This window comes from Zeugodacus cucurbitae, chromosome 5, assembly GCF_028554725.1.
Source record: "Zeugodacus cucurbitae isolate PBARC_wt_2022May chromosome 5, idZeuCucr1.2, whole genome shotgun sequence".
NCBI classification, from domain to species: domain Eukaryota; kingdom Metazoa; phylum Arthropoda; class Insecta; order Diptera; family Tephritidae; genus Zeugodacus; species Zeugodacus cucurbitae.
In genome coordinates this window covers 69,248,706-69,265,644 of record NC_071670.1, presented here as the reverse complement: position 1 = coordinate 69,265,644, position 16,939 = coordinate 69,248,706, and the positions used below count along the sequence as shown (strand labels likewise).

General features: G+C 31.8%; 1 protein-coding gene across 4 annotated transcripts; it reads left to right on the top strand.

The window, feature by feature from the left end:
• The first annotated feature begins 112 nt into the window (after positions 1-112).
• Positions 113-16,758, top strand: Cpr_1 (NADPH--cytochrome P450 reductase). 4 transcript variants are annotated; one of them, XM_011189514.3, is made up of 9 exons: positions 113-250; positions 12,839-13,004; positions 13,073-13,265; positions 13,432-13,581; positions 14,372-14,496; positions 14,576-15,332; positions 15,396-15,728; positions 15,788-15,945; positions 16,020-16,758. In XM_011189514.3, exons 2-9 carry the CDS (start codon positions 12,847-12,849, stop codon positions 16,162-16,164), a joined length of 2,019 nt encoding a protein of 672 aa, XP_011187816.1. In that variant the 5' UTR covers positions 113-250; positions 12,839-12,846; the 3' UTR covers positions 16,165-16,758. The 4 variants fall into 4 exon arrangements, with proteins under 4 accessions (XP_011187816.1, XP_011187819.1, XP_011187815.1 ...); XM_011189517.3 differs by lacking the exon at positions 113-250 and adding an exon at positions 1,249-1,453; XM_011189513.3 differs by lacking the exon at positions 113-250 and adding an exon at positions 1,466-1,722.
• The last annotated feature ends 181 nt before the right edge of the window (positions 16,759-16,939 follow it).

The window sequence follows — 16,939 nt, the reverse complement described above, 5'->3', positions numbered from 1 at the left end:
AAACGGCATTTAATGATCATAAAAGAATTGCGAAGGAAATAATACCGTGCTACCATTTTTGCATCATTTACGCTATGACTCCACATGTGTTTGACAGCTGTCAATAAGAAAGTGAAGAGGGGCTGAAAATATTTGTTAATTTATGTTTTTTGTGAAAATTGTTTCCAATTTGTGTTTTATTAAAAATTTGTTTCGAAAGTTCAGTTTCTTTGCTAGCATTTTAAACTACAGATTTGAAAAATAATAAGTGGTAAGAAAAAATACTGTGTTGAATATTATTACCTACACTTATTTGTTTTGCAAGACAACTTGTTGCAGTGCTGCACTTCCTCTGAACAAACTTGACCAAAGTTTGAGGTGAACATGATATATATGTACATAATTAATTATACGAATATTATTAAATATATATAATAAGAAAAACTTCAATTTGTATTATGTATAGACAAATATTATGTGACAAAAGTATTGACGTGTTTAATGTTTTCCAAAGAATGACGCTAAAACATACGTAAGAGGCAATGTATGCTGCAATCTTCATAAGCACGAAGTTTTACCAGTTTTTTCTAATATACGGGAGATATAATGAAATTTGAATATTGCACTTTTGATACATGCATACTTTATAAGAGACATTATGAAGTGACACTTAAATATTGAAATAATATTTAATAATTCGTAGTTAAGCAAAAATGATCATACGTGGTAAAGTTTTAATTAAGTTAATTAGAAATTTGGTTTATAATTCTATTTTTTAATATTTCTTCCATATTTAGTGTGTTTTTTTAATATCACATTTAAATAAATTGTGAGATAGAGAATGTAGTTATATAGAATTCTTTACTAGTTCGTGGGCAAATTAAATTATTATGACATTTTACTATATGTGAAAGTTAATTAAAATTTGCCGACAGGATTTCTTAAATTTCTAATTGCAAAGGCATTTTAGATATTAGGCTTCTAAATAAGAAACTCTAAATCAGTGAATTTATGTTTTATACTAGGATACGGTTTATACTTTTATTTATCAAACTTTACAATACTAATGTGCCCGTGTACCGTGTACATGTACATATGTATATATTGCACGCCGATTTGTTTGCCGAACAGTGACCGATTGTTTAAAATTGTTGTCTCATCCATGTTATTACCGCAGACTAAACGATCGGCTGGTCAATTGGCTGTCTCCATGTCCATGTCTCGCTATACTATTGAACAGCGTTGAGTTCTCTACACTTTGACTGCTTAGTTTCAGTCATTCATTCGGTTCCATGCTGGAACGACGTACACCTGCTGCTCGTCTGGTCTGCTCGCTAGCGATCGCATATCGTGCACAAAATCTGTGATTGTATTTGTGAGATTGTGTGTTTATATGTATTATATATTAATTTTTTTCCTGTTGTAATCGTTTTTGATATCTACACAAAAATATTATTTAATACTACTTAGATCGGTTAGTATTCAATATATTGTGTACTTTAATATACAAATTCTATTAAAATATTGTATAAAATAAAAAATAATAATATTTCGATAATACGAGTAAATAATAAACACTAATTAAACTGCCTAAACAAGTCTAACGTCTCTCACTCCAAAAAGAGAGGCAGTGCGTGATTGTAAAACTTGCAGCTAAATCGTTCATCTTTATGTCAATTTCTTACAACAACAATATTAATATATAAACACTTGGTATAATATTAAAAAATCGTGTAGAAAAAGGTAAGCAATAATTGGTAAGAATTGTATCTACGCCAAAGTTGTTCGCCCCATTTTCTTAAATTAATCTTCATACTTTTAATTTAATCCTGTTCCTTCGAGGAGGTAGTGTGACTATTTATTTTTGTCGGATTCATTGTCCATTCAGTTTATTACAAGTCGAATTATAGGGCCTGGACAAAATTACACAAATTTTTAATACAGAAAATATATAAATTAGAAGATATACATATACTGACATTCGTAAGATATACACTAGCTACAGCACAAAGATTTAACTCTTCCTTGATCCATCCCAATTGTGCATTACATACGCATAATGGATATTAGGTCATTTGATGCTCACGTCGCATGCAATGCTACTCGATGCGATTAATACTAAATGTCTAAATTACAGAAAGCAGACAACTGTATAAATTCATAGCGCCGAAACCATGAAAGGTTTTTCAAATGTTTCACCTCTCGTTCTGCCGCTACCTTTTTAAAACTGCTGTATTGGTTGTCATTTATCAGTCATTATCATGCGCTCTTGGCTTTATTACGGCGACGCCGGTATGGTGGTCAAGGTTATGCCATTCGTGTACCTACCATACCTGTGTATATGTATGTATATTCAAACTTACTCGAATAAATCCATTCATTGGTATACAAAAACAAATGTTTGTACGCTACCGAAAATACATACAATCATGCTTTGTCGTTTAAAGTTCATTTTGTGCTCTTTCCAATGCGAATCTCTCACTAACTTTACGAGTTAAGTTTCTCTTATTAGTCGTTGTTAAACATATACATTTACAAAAGGAAATATTTTATTAAATTATGAAATTCTAAAAAATCATTGAAAGAATTTGTTATTTTTTGGTCTTAAATTATATGAGATTCATTCTAAAACTAAAAATATTTTTAAAGCATCAATTACATTTTTGAATAATGATACTGAAGCTGTTTTTTTAGATAACTTTTAAAGATATAATCATAGACTGGTTATAAATATATGTATATCTACATATTTTATTAATATTCGTACACGCTAGTTTTCAAAATCTAACTGTTCGCTTGTATAATTATACATATATACATATATATCTTTATTTTGATAATAACTGTTATGACTACAATTAAGTTTAGTCAAACTAATTGACACTAATTGGTACAGAATGTCATGTAAAATAAAGTAAATATAATTGAGAATATTAACGAGTAACCCATTGTTTATAAAATTTCACACATTATATGAAATTTAATTATAAAATAACTTGTATTACATTCTGATCTATCTATATAATCTATTTAAATTTGTTATCAACTAAGGATTCGCATATCATTTTGATAATCTCACTTTTGACTATAACTCGCTTTTATTCTGTTTTCAGTAAACTACAAAAACATAACTAAAGAAGTACAAATTGATTTTAATAAAAATGTAAAATAAAAGCATCAATTTTTATTTTATCTCAAGATGTAGAACAAACTAAGTATTATGAAAATATAATACGCTTTATGGTCAAGGAAAATATTTGAATCTAAATATTGTTTCTCAGTTTCCCAAAGTTATATTTTTTTGATAAACTGCTTCTACTGATTTTTTATTTCGTCAACTAATTTGAAACTAGTGAAAATTCACCTGATATCGCTTCATATGTATTACCAAATTAAATACTCAGGGTTATGTTGAGTAGCGAAATTAATATAATTTGTTTATTCGGTTATTATATACATATGTATGTAGATATTTTTTAATGCAGTTTTCTAATAGACATGCAAAATTAGATGCGAACACGGAAAACACTTATCAATTGCATGTGCGCAATAAAAACCTTTATATTACGTTACGAGTGTGAATTAATACACATAAACGTTCATATACTTACATATATACTATTGAAATAGCTTTATGACTTCCTATTTCTATAACTAAATTAATAACACTTTAAGTTTGCAAATGTGCTTGTATACTTACATTCATATATATGATGAGAGAGCATGTGCTGCCAATAATTGTGTTAAGTGTTTTGAGTTTTCATACTTATCAATCAAAACTTAAACAAGTTTAGAATTTACAATTAAAAGCTAATAAAAATTGCAAACCGGACAGCTATGAGCTAATGTTTACCAAAAGTGAATTGTACATACCTAATATATTTGCTTTTCACAGTTATTACATTGCTTGTTTACACGAGTATTAACATTAATGAATCAAAGTAGATTTGATTAGTGCTAAGTCACTATTAGTTGACAAGGGTGTTTACATTACATGACGCCATGCAAGCGTCTGGAGTTGATCAGCTGAAAATCAAATTATTATCTAGTAACTAACTACTATCTATCTATTTATATATAATATGTACATATAATTGATAACAAATTTATTTGTTAAATCTTTTGCTGTGACTCATAGTGAAATGTATACTTCTGCTTGGAATAGAAATTTGAAATAATAAGCACATTGTTATTTCCTCTTGATTTCGTTCTAAATACAGCTCCTGCTTGAACCGTGGCAAATTTGCATTACTTTAAATTAATAAAACGGCGTTGATTAAAATAATTGTTGAGCAAATAGAATTCTTTGTGATAAGAATATTTGATAAAATAGTTACTTGATTGTTATTTTTGTGCGCATACACATTAATGTCTTCTTATTTATCAGCCAACTGAATGGGAATCACTGATTATGCGCACACTTACTTTTATATATTTATTGTATACTCAAACTATTAGACTCATGCCTCTTAATTCTTTTTTTAGTTTCTTCTTTGATATCTGCATGATTTGCAAAAAAAAAATGTGTTGACATGTGCATAAAAAGCACATATGGTCTTAGTTAGCAAGGTTTAAGAGAGTTATTATCGCTATATCTGTTTGACTTGCTTTTGGTTTACGGGTTTATTTACTTACTATTGTCTAAGGCCCTATTACCAGCTTCGAAATTTGTTATCTACCAAAGAAGTTAGAATATTTTTTATAGAAAATTGTTGTTGTTGTTCACAATGCAATACATACAAATGGAGAAATGCGTTTTTCAATTAGAATTTCAATAGAAATTGGAGAAAAAGTATCATTAATTCCTTTCCTTTTCTTTTAGCGACAGTTTTTATCAGGTAGGGTAAAGCAACAAAAAGAGTTGTTCCTTGTGTGAAAAAAATATGTATATAAAATGTGATTTAAGTGGAACCTTGCGTGCCTAGAAGTATATTAAATATGCACACTTAAATAATTAAATTTCAATATCAAATTTAAATGTCAAATTACTAATTTTATTTCAGCATTTTTTTTAACATCTGAGCAATTAAACTTCAAACTTTTAATATGTACTTCCATCATAAAAACATAAATGTTCAAATTATTCATGTAAATTTGAGTATTCTGTAATACTTCCTAATGTCACAGATGCCATACCACCCCTTTATAATCTTATTATAAAATTATATTTTTCATAAATTTCCTTTGCACTGTTGTAAAGGTGCCAAACAGTTTTAAAGAACCAAAAACAAATATGTGTAATAAATATAAAGTAATTGAGTGCACCAGCCTAAATAATAAAATTGTTTTCTTTTATGTATGTTAATAGCAGCTGTTAATGAAGTGCTTTTATTTTTTATTCATATTATTTTACACAGCTGTAAAAAGTCTGATTACGCTCACATACATACATAATTTGTCATTAATTAAGTTATAAAATATGTAATATATTAAATTAAATGCTTGTTTTCATAAATTTACATGCAAGTAAAGTTCAAAAATTCATAGTTTCTTGAACCAAGGTAAACTTTGTACTTGTTATAAAGATTAGTGAACGCATAAAAACGAAATGCTGTGAGTTAGTCAACGTCTGCTTTGTTGAAGTTTACATTTTATATAATCGTTGCTAATTATTCAAAGTAATTTCGCAAGCGTTTCGCCTTATTTCACTATCTTCGTTTAGCTTTTTGTTTGTCATTAAATTTTAAATGCCAAAATCAACACCTGATAACGTTCAAGTGGAGTCTGACTCGTTGGAGGAGAGCATTAGCCGCTCGGCGTTTCGTGCGTGCCTGTGCATACTACAAGTAAATGCATATGTATGTATGTATGTATGTATGTATGTATATGTATATGTGTGTGTGTGTGTCGGTTATGTTTTTTAGCATAATTGTGCTCCACACACTCTACACCACCTGACGACAAAACGTTCACTTTTCAAATTAAAAATTCCATTTCTATTCTAATTTGTTTCTTTCTTCCTCTTTGTATGCCATTTGCAGAGAACGTATAATATAGAGAAGGTCCAATTGCGGACAAGCGTGTGAATTGTCAAAACCTATCAAGATTCTATAAGCGTGTTTCACCACGGCCGGTTCGGAAGGAGAAATATTAACAGTGCCTTTTAACAGAACTGAGTATTAATTGAAAATTATGCTCAGAAGTTTACATTTTTTTAAAGCGGAATGTTAGCTATTTGGCTTATGTGTTGATACATTTATATACAATCATATGAGCTGATATGATTCTTATATATGAATGCATCCACAATTGAAAATGACTTATGCGTTTTCAGAGCCATATTTGTAGTAAAAACCAAATTAAGCTGCATACGTGTATATAATGTTATACAATAATTAACTTTCATAGATATTTTTATTTATTTTTATAAAAATATTTTTATACTAAATACATTTCCTATATTACTAAAATAAACAACAAATTTCATAACTTAAACTTGCATATACATATGTATGTATATCTATATACATATAAGCATTTACGTTTGTACATATGTATGCAGATATGTCTTCAAAAATTCGAATTGTCTCATTATCACTTATCAGTGAAGGGCATGTCACATGTGCACGCATTGCTCTGTATGCATATACATACATATGTTTGCATGTCACTGAACAAACACATAAACTTACATTTGCATATGCGTGCACGTAAGTTTGTCAACCACCACAAAAAATCAAAAGCATTGTTCTACAAAAACAACAAGCACCTCAAACGCATAAGCAGCATCACAAGTCAATATGGCAGCCAATCGACGCTGCCAAATATTGTCGTAAACACAACAAAAACATTTTCATTCATGAACGCAGGCGCACATTCATTTGGCAAAGTTGCTTCATTCATAAAAGCAGAGCCATACACATCTCCCCGCGCATGCCATGCCAACAAACGCCTTTTCGCGACGATACAAAAATCATAAATTGAAGATTTTTCTAATGTTCCCTGCAAAAGGAAAAGTTGCAACGCCGCAAAATCTAAAAAAGGATAAAAATGGCAACATAGCCCTTGAGTCGATTTAAAATATTTTTCAGCAAAAATTCTGTGGCTCACAAAAATTTATGTCGATATGTTTGCATGCCCATACTTTATCATACATATTTACGACAAGCCGATTTTCTACCAACAACGCAATGTTGCGTCGCTTTGGCATCGCGCAGGCGGCCATCAATTTTTCGACACATCGAGCTTCACAGGGCCGTTTCATGTTATCCCGCCGTAATAATAATTGCGCTTAATATGCGTTGACAAATATTGAAGTATTAATGATGTATCTACACAATTAAATACATTTTAATATTCTACCAATATATTAAGACACATTTTAAATAATTACTTTTGATCTTTGTAAGAAACAAGGCATAAAAATTAACGTCATAGTATGTTGGGCATCTGGGCCTTTTTGCCTGCGTACGCTCCACAATCATTACAACTCTATGACATGAAAACAAAAAATCATAATCTTCGGCCATTGGTTGACCGTGGCAACGAAGATTTTATATAAAGCCATGAGTGCACATATTTACATATATATATTGAATGTTGACAAATTGACATATCTACACAATCAGAATGATTCTTTGACATTTGTTTACATGCACACATGATTACAAATGCGCGGATATTCATGATTTTGAGATATTATAGAAATTATTCATGAAAAAAAGTAATTAAATATACATATACATATATGGGCATTTATGTTACATTTACATATTATATGTAATATTTTTAGTTTATTAAATATTTCAAAGATTTTATAGAATAAATCATTATTTAAGTCAATTATTACATAAGTACGCATGTACTTTAATATCAAATATAAACAAAATATCCATAAATTACATATATACATACTATATGCAAAGTCGTTCGCGCATTGTATATAAGCGAATCTTTAAGCGTACATTTATTAACATTGAAATTAACACAATTTTTCTCATTTAAACATGAAAACGCTCAAATCTGTTATTTTTGAGCCCTCTAATGTTAAACTGTGGTGAAACACGCTTATAGCTACATGTGGTGAAACACGCTTATAGAAACGAGTACCCCTTCGAAAAGCGGACCAGTGTGACAATCGGCACACCATGAACCTTCTCTATAATTGACATTCTCTGCCATTTGCATGTGCACACATACATACCTACACACGTGTATTTTTTTTCGAAATATTTATTTTTCTGACATTGTGACCAGTGGCTTGGAGCTTTTCATTGGGACACCCAAACGCCTGGACGCCCCTTGATACAGACATTATGCGCAAACTTCCAAAATGCTCACATTGAGCGCGGCATAAATAAAGTGTAGAATGAGAAATTCCAAAAAAAGCTAATTCTATATGTACTTCGTACAATGCTGCAGACACGCTATCGGCAATTGAAATCACGATCTCAAGGTGCACGCGCAGTTTTTGTTTGTCAACTTGAAGACGACAGACTGAGATCACTTATGTACATATGTATATTCATTGTATTAGAATGTATCTTTTTTATACACTCGCTAGTAAACCGTACTAGTTACAGGCTAGTGCGTAAGTAACGCTTTTTGATAGTGAGTCTTCATACCCAAACTATTCGTTTTATAATGCTTCTCTGTTTCTGACTTTCCTATTTGTACTTATACTCATATGTACATACATACATATGCAATTACATACGTCCCATTGAATGAGATTGTCCCATTTTTTCAGTGTACTTCTACATTTGTTTGTATGTGTGTCTAGAAATGTGTCGTCTACTCAATGAATGACCAGGTTGGGCTTTGTTGTATATTATTCGCCTGTTGGAACGTCGCTGATTTACTCCGATTATTTAAATTGCACACGTACATATGTATGTACATATGTATGTATCTACATTTAAATATATTTATATTTTGAATACAATACAAAAAAAGCGCACGTACTTTTACATTACTGCCTGCTAGTCAAAATAATGTTAGTGTATAGTCATCTATAGCTCAAAGCTCACGAGTCACAAGTGATATTAAATAGAGTGCATATTTCCTGCAGGTGAAAAAGTTCGATGTGATAAGAAAGAATTAATGATAAAATTAGTTAATTAGAATTTGCAAATATTTGGCACATTTTCAATGCATTTTAATTCGGCTGACATTTGCCTCCAATGCGAATTTTTAGTAAAAATTTGTTTGTTTTTGTTTGTGTGCTTCCATTTCGGCGCACAACACTGTATTCGTACAAAAGTACATTTGACTGCATGATTGACTGACACGTTCGTGTATTTCTGGATAAATCAGTGGTGTGAATTGTTATTGATTATATGGAAATAAATTAAAATAAATAATGTGTACGGTCACAAACTATAGCACACAAGTGGTTTCGCATAACATAGTGAGACGAAATGTGGCAAACGAAAAGTGACGACATTTTTGTTATATATTCTATTTTCATACAAAAACAGGTTAAAGTGAGAGTTTAACAGGAAGCAGCCCGAACATTGCTCGCTTCGTTTTACCCAATCTACTCGTTGAATTTTACATATTTTTTGCGCACGCATAATGCCACTTCTAATCACTTCTAATCGCCGCGTGCAGTACTATGTATTCATTAGGAATTTCTACCGATCCATATAATTATATACTTGTATGTATGTATGTATGTATCTATCGAATTTTTTAAAAGCTGATAGTAAGCTGCTTATATTAAACAGATTTTAAAAATTACTTTTTATTCTTTTTAGGAATTTCAAAAATATTTGAATAATGAAAAATATTTATTTAATGAAAATTTCATTTTAATTATTTTTAAATAAATTCTTTGAAAGGACAAAAGAAAGATAACCTAAAATGTGGTTTTGGGGCTCGTTTAAAGCAATATGATTCTTCTTAAATTTCAAAACAATCCTGATTTGTGTTTTTTTTAATAGCAATTGTATATTTTTTTAACACATACTACATATGCTCATATGTCGATACAAACATATGTTATGCATAAATATGTATGTTTGTATGTACCTATTTATACTTTTTCCATTGAACCACAATCCGGTTTTACAACGCCGGCTTAAATGCAAGAAAATAGGCATATTCTCTCAAACTCTTACGCATATGTATCTTCATAAGTATATTGGAAGTCAATGTATATAAGGTATACATACATATATATACTATATACACATACACGTGTGTGTATACCAATTCGTTTATAAACTGCATACATATATTTTCCCACATTACAATTTTGTATTCTTATCACTATATCGACTAACGTTCATCATGCTGCGGCAAAACATACACACCTCTACCTGAATAAACGTATACATGTGCATATGTATGTATGTACGTATGTACTATGTGCATCGTTGAGCTGCAAATGCCGATGCACTCAAGTGAACGAACAAATGACTCTCATTCTATTATATAATGTGCATTCGCGTTATTTGAGAGTGAGAGAAAGTGTTAAAGAGAGTAAGATTAAGCAAGCGATTATTACATCGCACGCATTTACCTAATCAACCGATCACGCAAGAAAATAATTATAACCCACTATACCTTTCACTCGTTACGCATGCACTTACATACATATTTGTATGTAGGTAAATACAGTGTTATCCAATTAAAGCAATCGCGTTTTGTAACCTGTTCACTTGTCAGTTCTAAAATATAAAAAAATCAGAAAAAATTGAAAAAATGTTTTTGCATGTTGTACTGCAAGTATTGTAGCAAAGTTCATTCAGTCCAGACACAATTTTTTCTAAACAACACTGTAGTACGAGTATAATTAATAAATAAAATGCTCGAATGTACTAGGAATGCGTGTATTGTACCTACCTTAATTACGTTTCAAAACATTTCTCGATCCTGACCTTCGTTCAGTACAAATAGAAACACAAATTTACTCGCATGCCAAGTGTTAATACCCAGTAGTGAAACCAACTGGTTATAAGTAACATTACAACTAATGTCAACTGGTGTCTTTCAGTGCTGTTTTCTTTAACAACTTGTTTATTTTAAGCGCTTGGTTAGATTTATACCAGTTTCATGCTAGTTAAAACAATTACATAATTGGCTAGTTGAAAAGCCTCTCTTTTTGCATCAACTCGCCATAAAAGTGGTAAAAATTTCATGCTTTTTCGGTTTTAGTCACAAAATTCCAATGCAAATTTGTTCCGTACAAAATTGATGTGTCACTGTATTCTATGTATGTACAGGTATGCATATCTTATTATGGCTCTTCTCAACTTGGATGTTCAACTCTTAAGAACAAACTTTGCTCATTTTTAATGCTTCTACATACTTATTAAGATAATAATAAATTATTGTTTATTTCGTACGTTTTGCTAATTAAAACTAAATAGCTGGTGTTTGCTTTTTCAGAAACTTTAACAGTTCCTTGAACTTCGATTTTATTAGTATTAGTTGTTTAGTATGCCATGGATACATGTGCAAGTGCAAATTTAGTTGTTTATATACATATTTTTATGAAATGTCAGTGTAGAATTATCGCATTTATATTGAATTTTAATCTATTCCGATCATTAAAAGAATCTTTACTGCGTTTTAACAAGAAAGACTCTCACAAAGTTGAGTCATATATGTTTCCTATCTTAAATTTTGGTTACAGTGACTCAATGACCTTGTGCTTTTGAAAAAGTCAATGAATTGTCAGTGCAATAATTTGCTTTACTATTTCTTAGTGCAGCTTATTAAACTGCATCTCACGATTTTCGCAATTTTGAATGCATGTTAAATGCTTTTACACAGACTCCACTTAACAAAAGTATATGTCACGCTTTGAAGTGTTTGCTTCTTCATGAAGGAGCGATTAAAAGTAAAATATAACGTAAACTCTCGATAAATTAAACCATTCATATTTGATAGTGTTCAACATATTAATAATTGTAGCAGTGTGCGAATTGTTGTCCGGAAACGCTTCTAAGAAGCTGGGCTATTTTAACTAGGGAAATAGAAAATTAATTTTTTAATTAAATCTGTGAAGGTGAAATTAATTGAGTCGAATTGATAGTATTCAATGCCAATAACATTGTTTTCAATGTCGTCTTTTGTACTTAGTCGTTAAGTAATTTAGTGCGAAACTGACTCACGCACTTTTGCAAATATTTGCCGTTTTGAGATAGATCGAATTCATAACAATGAATTGGAACAATATCTTAGTTAAATAATTACTGCAAAAATACGCGAAGTCACCTATTATTATATTTCCATAAATATACATTCATATACATACATACATAGTATGTTTATTTGTGCAATGACCCTGCTTCCTTGATTAGAATCTTTTAATTTTGCTAGCAGTAAAGGTTTAATTCGCTTGCTAATCTTTAAACTTTCATCTAATACCACTTTTTATTGACATACTTTTATGAATCATTCATTAAATGATATTTCAAACTAACAAAGGCTGCATTATCTGCAATTTAAATATTAATTTCAACTTGAAACATTTTTGGTGGCGATTTTACCAATTAATGCTACACTGTTTAGATCACGTTTCCCCATTTGTAGTTCACTTTTCCTGCCCTCACTTCAATTAAAGTGCTTACGTGGCATATGTAATGCGTAAGCTAGGTACGTAATTCAGCACAAAAAAAAACGCAAAATCGCAGCGGCCCAAGCCAATGGCTTATGTGGCGATTATAAGCGCAATAGCGACATTTCGCCGTTCGGACATTAACACGTTGCATATTTATTTTTTGCATTTGCATACAAATGTATGTAAGCTCATATATGTACATATGTATGTATGCACGTAGTTCTTTTTTAGTTGGTCATGAATATACACACAAACATACATAAAAAGTCTATAACATAATCTAAATTTTCTCTATGTATTTAAACAATTTGCACTCACTAATTTTGTCGTGGTTAACTCTTCTTTCAGCAGTTGAAATGTCAGCAGAGAAAATCGAAGAAATCCCCGTCGGTGATGAACCCTTCTTGGGCACACTGGACATTGCAATACTGGTGGCCTTAATTGCAGGTGCCACATGGTACTTTATGCGTAGTCGCAAGAAGGAGGAGGAACCCATTCGCTCCTATTCGATACAGTAAGCTTTGGCAAACAAAAACAAATATAAGAAGGTATTATTAAATTTTTATTCCCATCAACCTCTAGGCCTACAACTGTCAGTACCACCATGTCATCTGACAACTCTTTCATTAAAAAGCTGAAAGCTTCTGGTCGCAGTTTGGTCGTTTTTTATGGTTCTCAAACTGGTACTGGTGAGGAGTTTGCCGGTCGTCTGGCAAAAGAAGGTATACGCTATCGCTTGAAGGGTATGGTTGCCGATCCGGAAGAATGTGATATGGTAATTTCATGTCTCTATTTCTATTTGATTTCACCCTATTTTGCTTAACCTTGCCTTCCACTGAAGTAGTATATGATGCTTGTGAATTTACATTTGCGCATGCATTCAACGACTCTTTGATATTAATTCAGTTGTTGTTATTTTTATTGGCTTTCTTTACACATAGGAAGAGCTTTTGCAATTGAAAGACATTCCTAATTCGCTGGCAGTATTCTGTTTGGCCACATATGGCGAAGGCGATCCAACAGATAATGCAATGGAATTCTTTGAATGGCTATCAAATGGCGATGCCGATTTGAACGGATTGAATTATGCGGTAAGTAAAAGAATCAACAATTTTTGAACTTCTAGTAATGATGTTAATGGGTAGTTAAACAAGTTTTCAAAACTCGAAATATTACAAATCAAAAGTATAGTTTACTGATATAAAATAAATACTAAGTTATCAATATTAAAATATTTTCTTAAATAAATCATAATATTTTTTAATACTTAAATACTATTTCATTATTATTATTTTTTAAATTTGGTTTACCAATTGTAAATACATATAGCCCTTCAGCGCCATCTATATCACAAGTTTTAAATATTTAGGGTTGCCGTCTTTACATTTCTAAACAGCTGACTCCGAACAGCTGTTTTCACTCTACTATTCAACTGTCAAAAGTCCAATGTGCTACAGAGAACGTATAACGTGTGCTATTGCATAAAGTGTTTAGTTTATCTTTCAAATTGAATAAGAATAATAATCACAATAATAATTACTTTACAACTACGATATTGAATATAAATCATAATAATATTTAATAATATTAGCGAATTGAAAGTATAACATGGTGTCATAACATATTAAAATGCTGATACGATTGGGTGCACGCCGATGGCGCAATGTTTTGCCTTCATGTGCATCCTTGGAACGGCCGAGGCACTACCAAAGTAGTGTTGCATTAGATAATTTGTGTAATAATAAAATTGATCTAACATTAAAAACTTTGCAATTAAGGGTAATTTTTTACCATAAAGAATATGTCTAGCACTAGTGTCACTTTTACTATTCGAGAAATATTTATAATGTTTGGCATTATTTTTATACATTGAATATACAGGTTTTCGGCCTTGGTAATAAAACTTATGAGCATTATAACAAAATGGCAATCTATGTGGATCAACGTTTGGAAGAGCTTGGAGCTACACGTGTCTTCGAACTTGGCCTTGGCGATGACGATGCAAAGTAAGTGATTTGTGCAATAATATTTCTAAATGAAGTCATTGTTATGTTAATGACACTTTCAAAATGAAATCTCTTGCAGCATTGAGGATGACTTCATTACATGGAAAGATCGTTTCTGGCCAGCTGTTTGTGATTTCTTTGGAATTGAGGGAGGCGGCGAGGAAGTGCTTATGCGCCAATATCGCCTACTGGAGCAACCCAATGTACAACCTGATCGTATTTATACTGGCGAAATTGCTCGCTTGCACTCGTTACAAAATCAACGTCCTCCATTTGATGCCAAAAATCCATTCCTTGCACCCATCATTGTGAACCGTGAGTTACATAAAGGAGGCGATCGCTCATGTATGCACATCGAGTTGGATATTAGCGGTTCTAAAATGCGATACGATGCCGGAGATCACGTTGCCATGTACCCGATTAATGACACCGAACTGGTGGAGAAATTGGGCAAACTCTGCAATGCTGATCTCGACACGGTATTCTCGCTCATCAATACAGATACGGATAGTAGTAAGAAACACCCCTTCCCCTGTCCCACCACTTATCGTACTGCTTTGAAACATTACTTGGAAATTACTGCCATACCGAGAACACATATTCTAAAGGAATTGGCCGAGTATTGTACCGATGAGGCCGATAAAGAGTTCTTACGAAGCATGTCTTCAATCACACCGGAAGGCAAGGAAAAATACCAAAGCTGGATTCAAGATGCCTGCCGTAATATTGTGCACATCTTGGAGGATATCAAGTCGTGCAGACCACCTATAGATCATATATGTGAGTTGTTGCCTCGTCTGCAACCCCGCTACTATTCTATATCATCGTCTTCCAAGGTAATACTTGCTATATTATAAATGCATCTGAATACAAAATATAATGTATCATAATTATTTCAGTTGCATCCAAATTATGTGCATGTAACAGCTGTTTTGGTGCAGTACAAAACACCAACTGGACGCGTAAATAATGGCGTAGCCACCACATACTTGAAAAAGAAACAACCCGGCGACGAGGATGTACGCGTGCCGGTATTTATACGCAAGTCACAATTCAGGCTACCCACGAAACCAGAAATACCCATTATTATGGTTGGACCGGGCACAGGCTTGGCTCCATTCCGTGGATTCATTCAAGAGCGTCAACATCTACGCGATGAAGGCAAAAATGTGGGCGAATCTATTTTATATTTCGGTTGCAGAAAGCGAAGTGAGGACTACATTTATGAAGAGGTATGTCTTGAGCTATTTTCTGCTTGTGATGTAACTATAATTTTGGATTTGCTCTTTAGGAACTAGAGGAATTCATTAAGAAGGGCTCGTTGACCATGAAAACCGCCTTTTCACGTGATCAAAATGAAAAAGTCTATGTTACACATTTAATTGAAAAGGACGCCGACTTGATTTGGAACGTGATAGGAGAGAATAAGGGACACTTTTACATTTGCGGGTAAATTATCAGCCACCTTATAAAATTAAATTCAATTATTTATGCTGCTCTAAATGAAAATTTTTGTTTTGCAGTGATGCCAAAAATATGGCCGTCGATGTTCGAAATATTTTAGTGAAAATACTTGTGACCAAAGGCAATATGAGCGAAGCTGATGCTGTGCAATATCTTAAGAAAATGGAAGCCCAGAAACGCTATTCCGCCGATGTCTGGAGCTAGAAATTCTGACACGCACATACGTAGTTTGTTTCACAAAACGTAATAACTGAACAAGTCTTTAATCCTCGTTAAGTAGAAAAATTAGTGTTATGGCTGTTTTGGCGAATTGTGTGTGCATCTTTATATGCATGTGAATGAAATACCAGAATAGATAAGTAAAGTAAAGTACATCCACAAAAAAAAAACAGTAATTTAATGGGAAGGCATCACATTCCTCCGTCTGCAATACCAACCCATGCAGAAGCCTTTATTGTGCCACAAAGCAGTTATTATTAAAAATACTTGACTACAATGTAGAAGCAAAAGAAGAAGAAGAATAAGTAACTAGTTAAGAAAACTTTTAAAACGAAGTAATGGTTTTGGAGTCTTTTGAACACGTAAAAATTACCAAGAAGATGAAGATATTTTTAAGATGATTTATTTTTTGAAAACATTTCGTTTTTAAGCATAATAAAGTAAGTAGACGTGTTGATAAATGTACGAGATAAAAATATTACATATTTATTTTGTATACTGGTGTAAAATTTAAATAAACCATTGTGCAATTTATAAAAAAGAAAGTCAATAAAGTAAACATATTTTTTATTTAAATAATTCTGTGAATTTTGAGTTCTAATTATAATAGTACATATATAGCTGCCGATTTCAATTCTGTTAATCCTGTATTGGAATTTTCCATTGTAAAAACTTCTGCCGAAAGTACATTTTGACAATTCTTATTACATTTCTTCTTTCTTATTCGCTGAACTATGTCAATGTCGTCGTATAAATCGTA

Excerpts from the sequence above, each read along its gene's own strand:
- Cpr_1 (XM_011189514.3), top strand. The coding sequence starts at position 12,847 with ATGTCAGCAGAGAAAATCGAAGAAATCCCCGTCGGTGATGAACCCTTC. Across the intron at positions 13,582-14,371 it reads TGAACGGATTGAATTATGCG|GTTTTCGGCCTTGGTAATAA; the intron begins GTAAGTAAAAGA and ends TTGAATATACAG. Across the intron at positions 15,946-16,019 it reads GGACACTTTTACATTTGCGG|TGATGCCAAAAATATGGCCG; the intron begins GTAAATTATCAG and ends TTTGTTTTGCAG.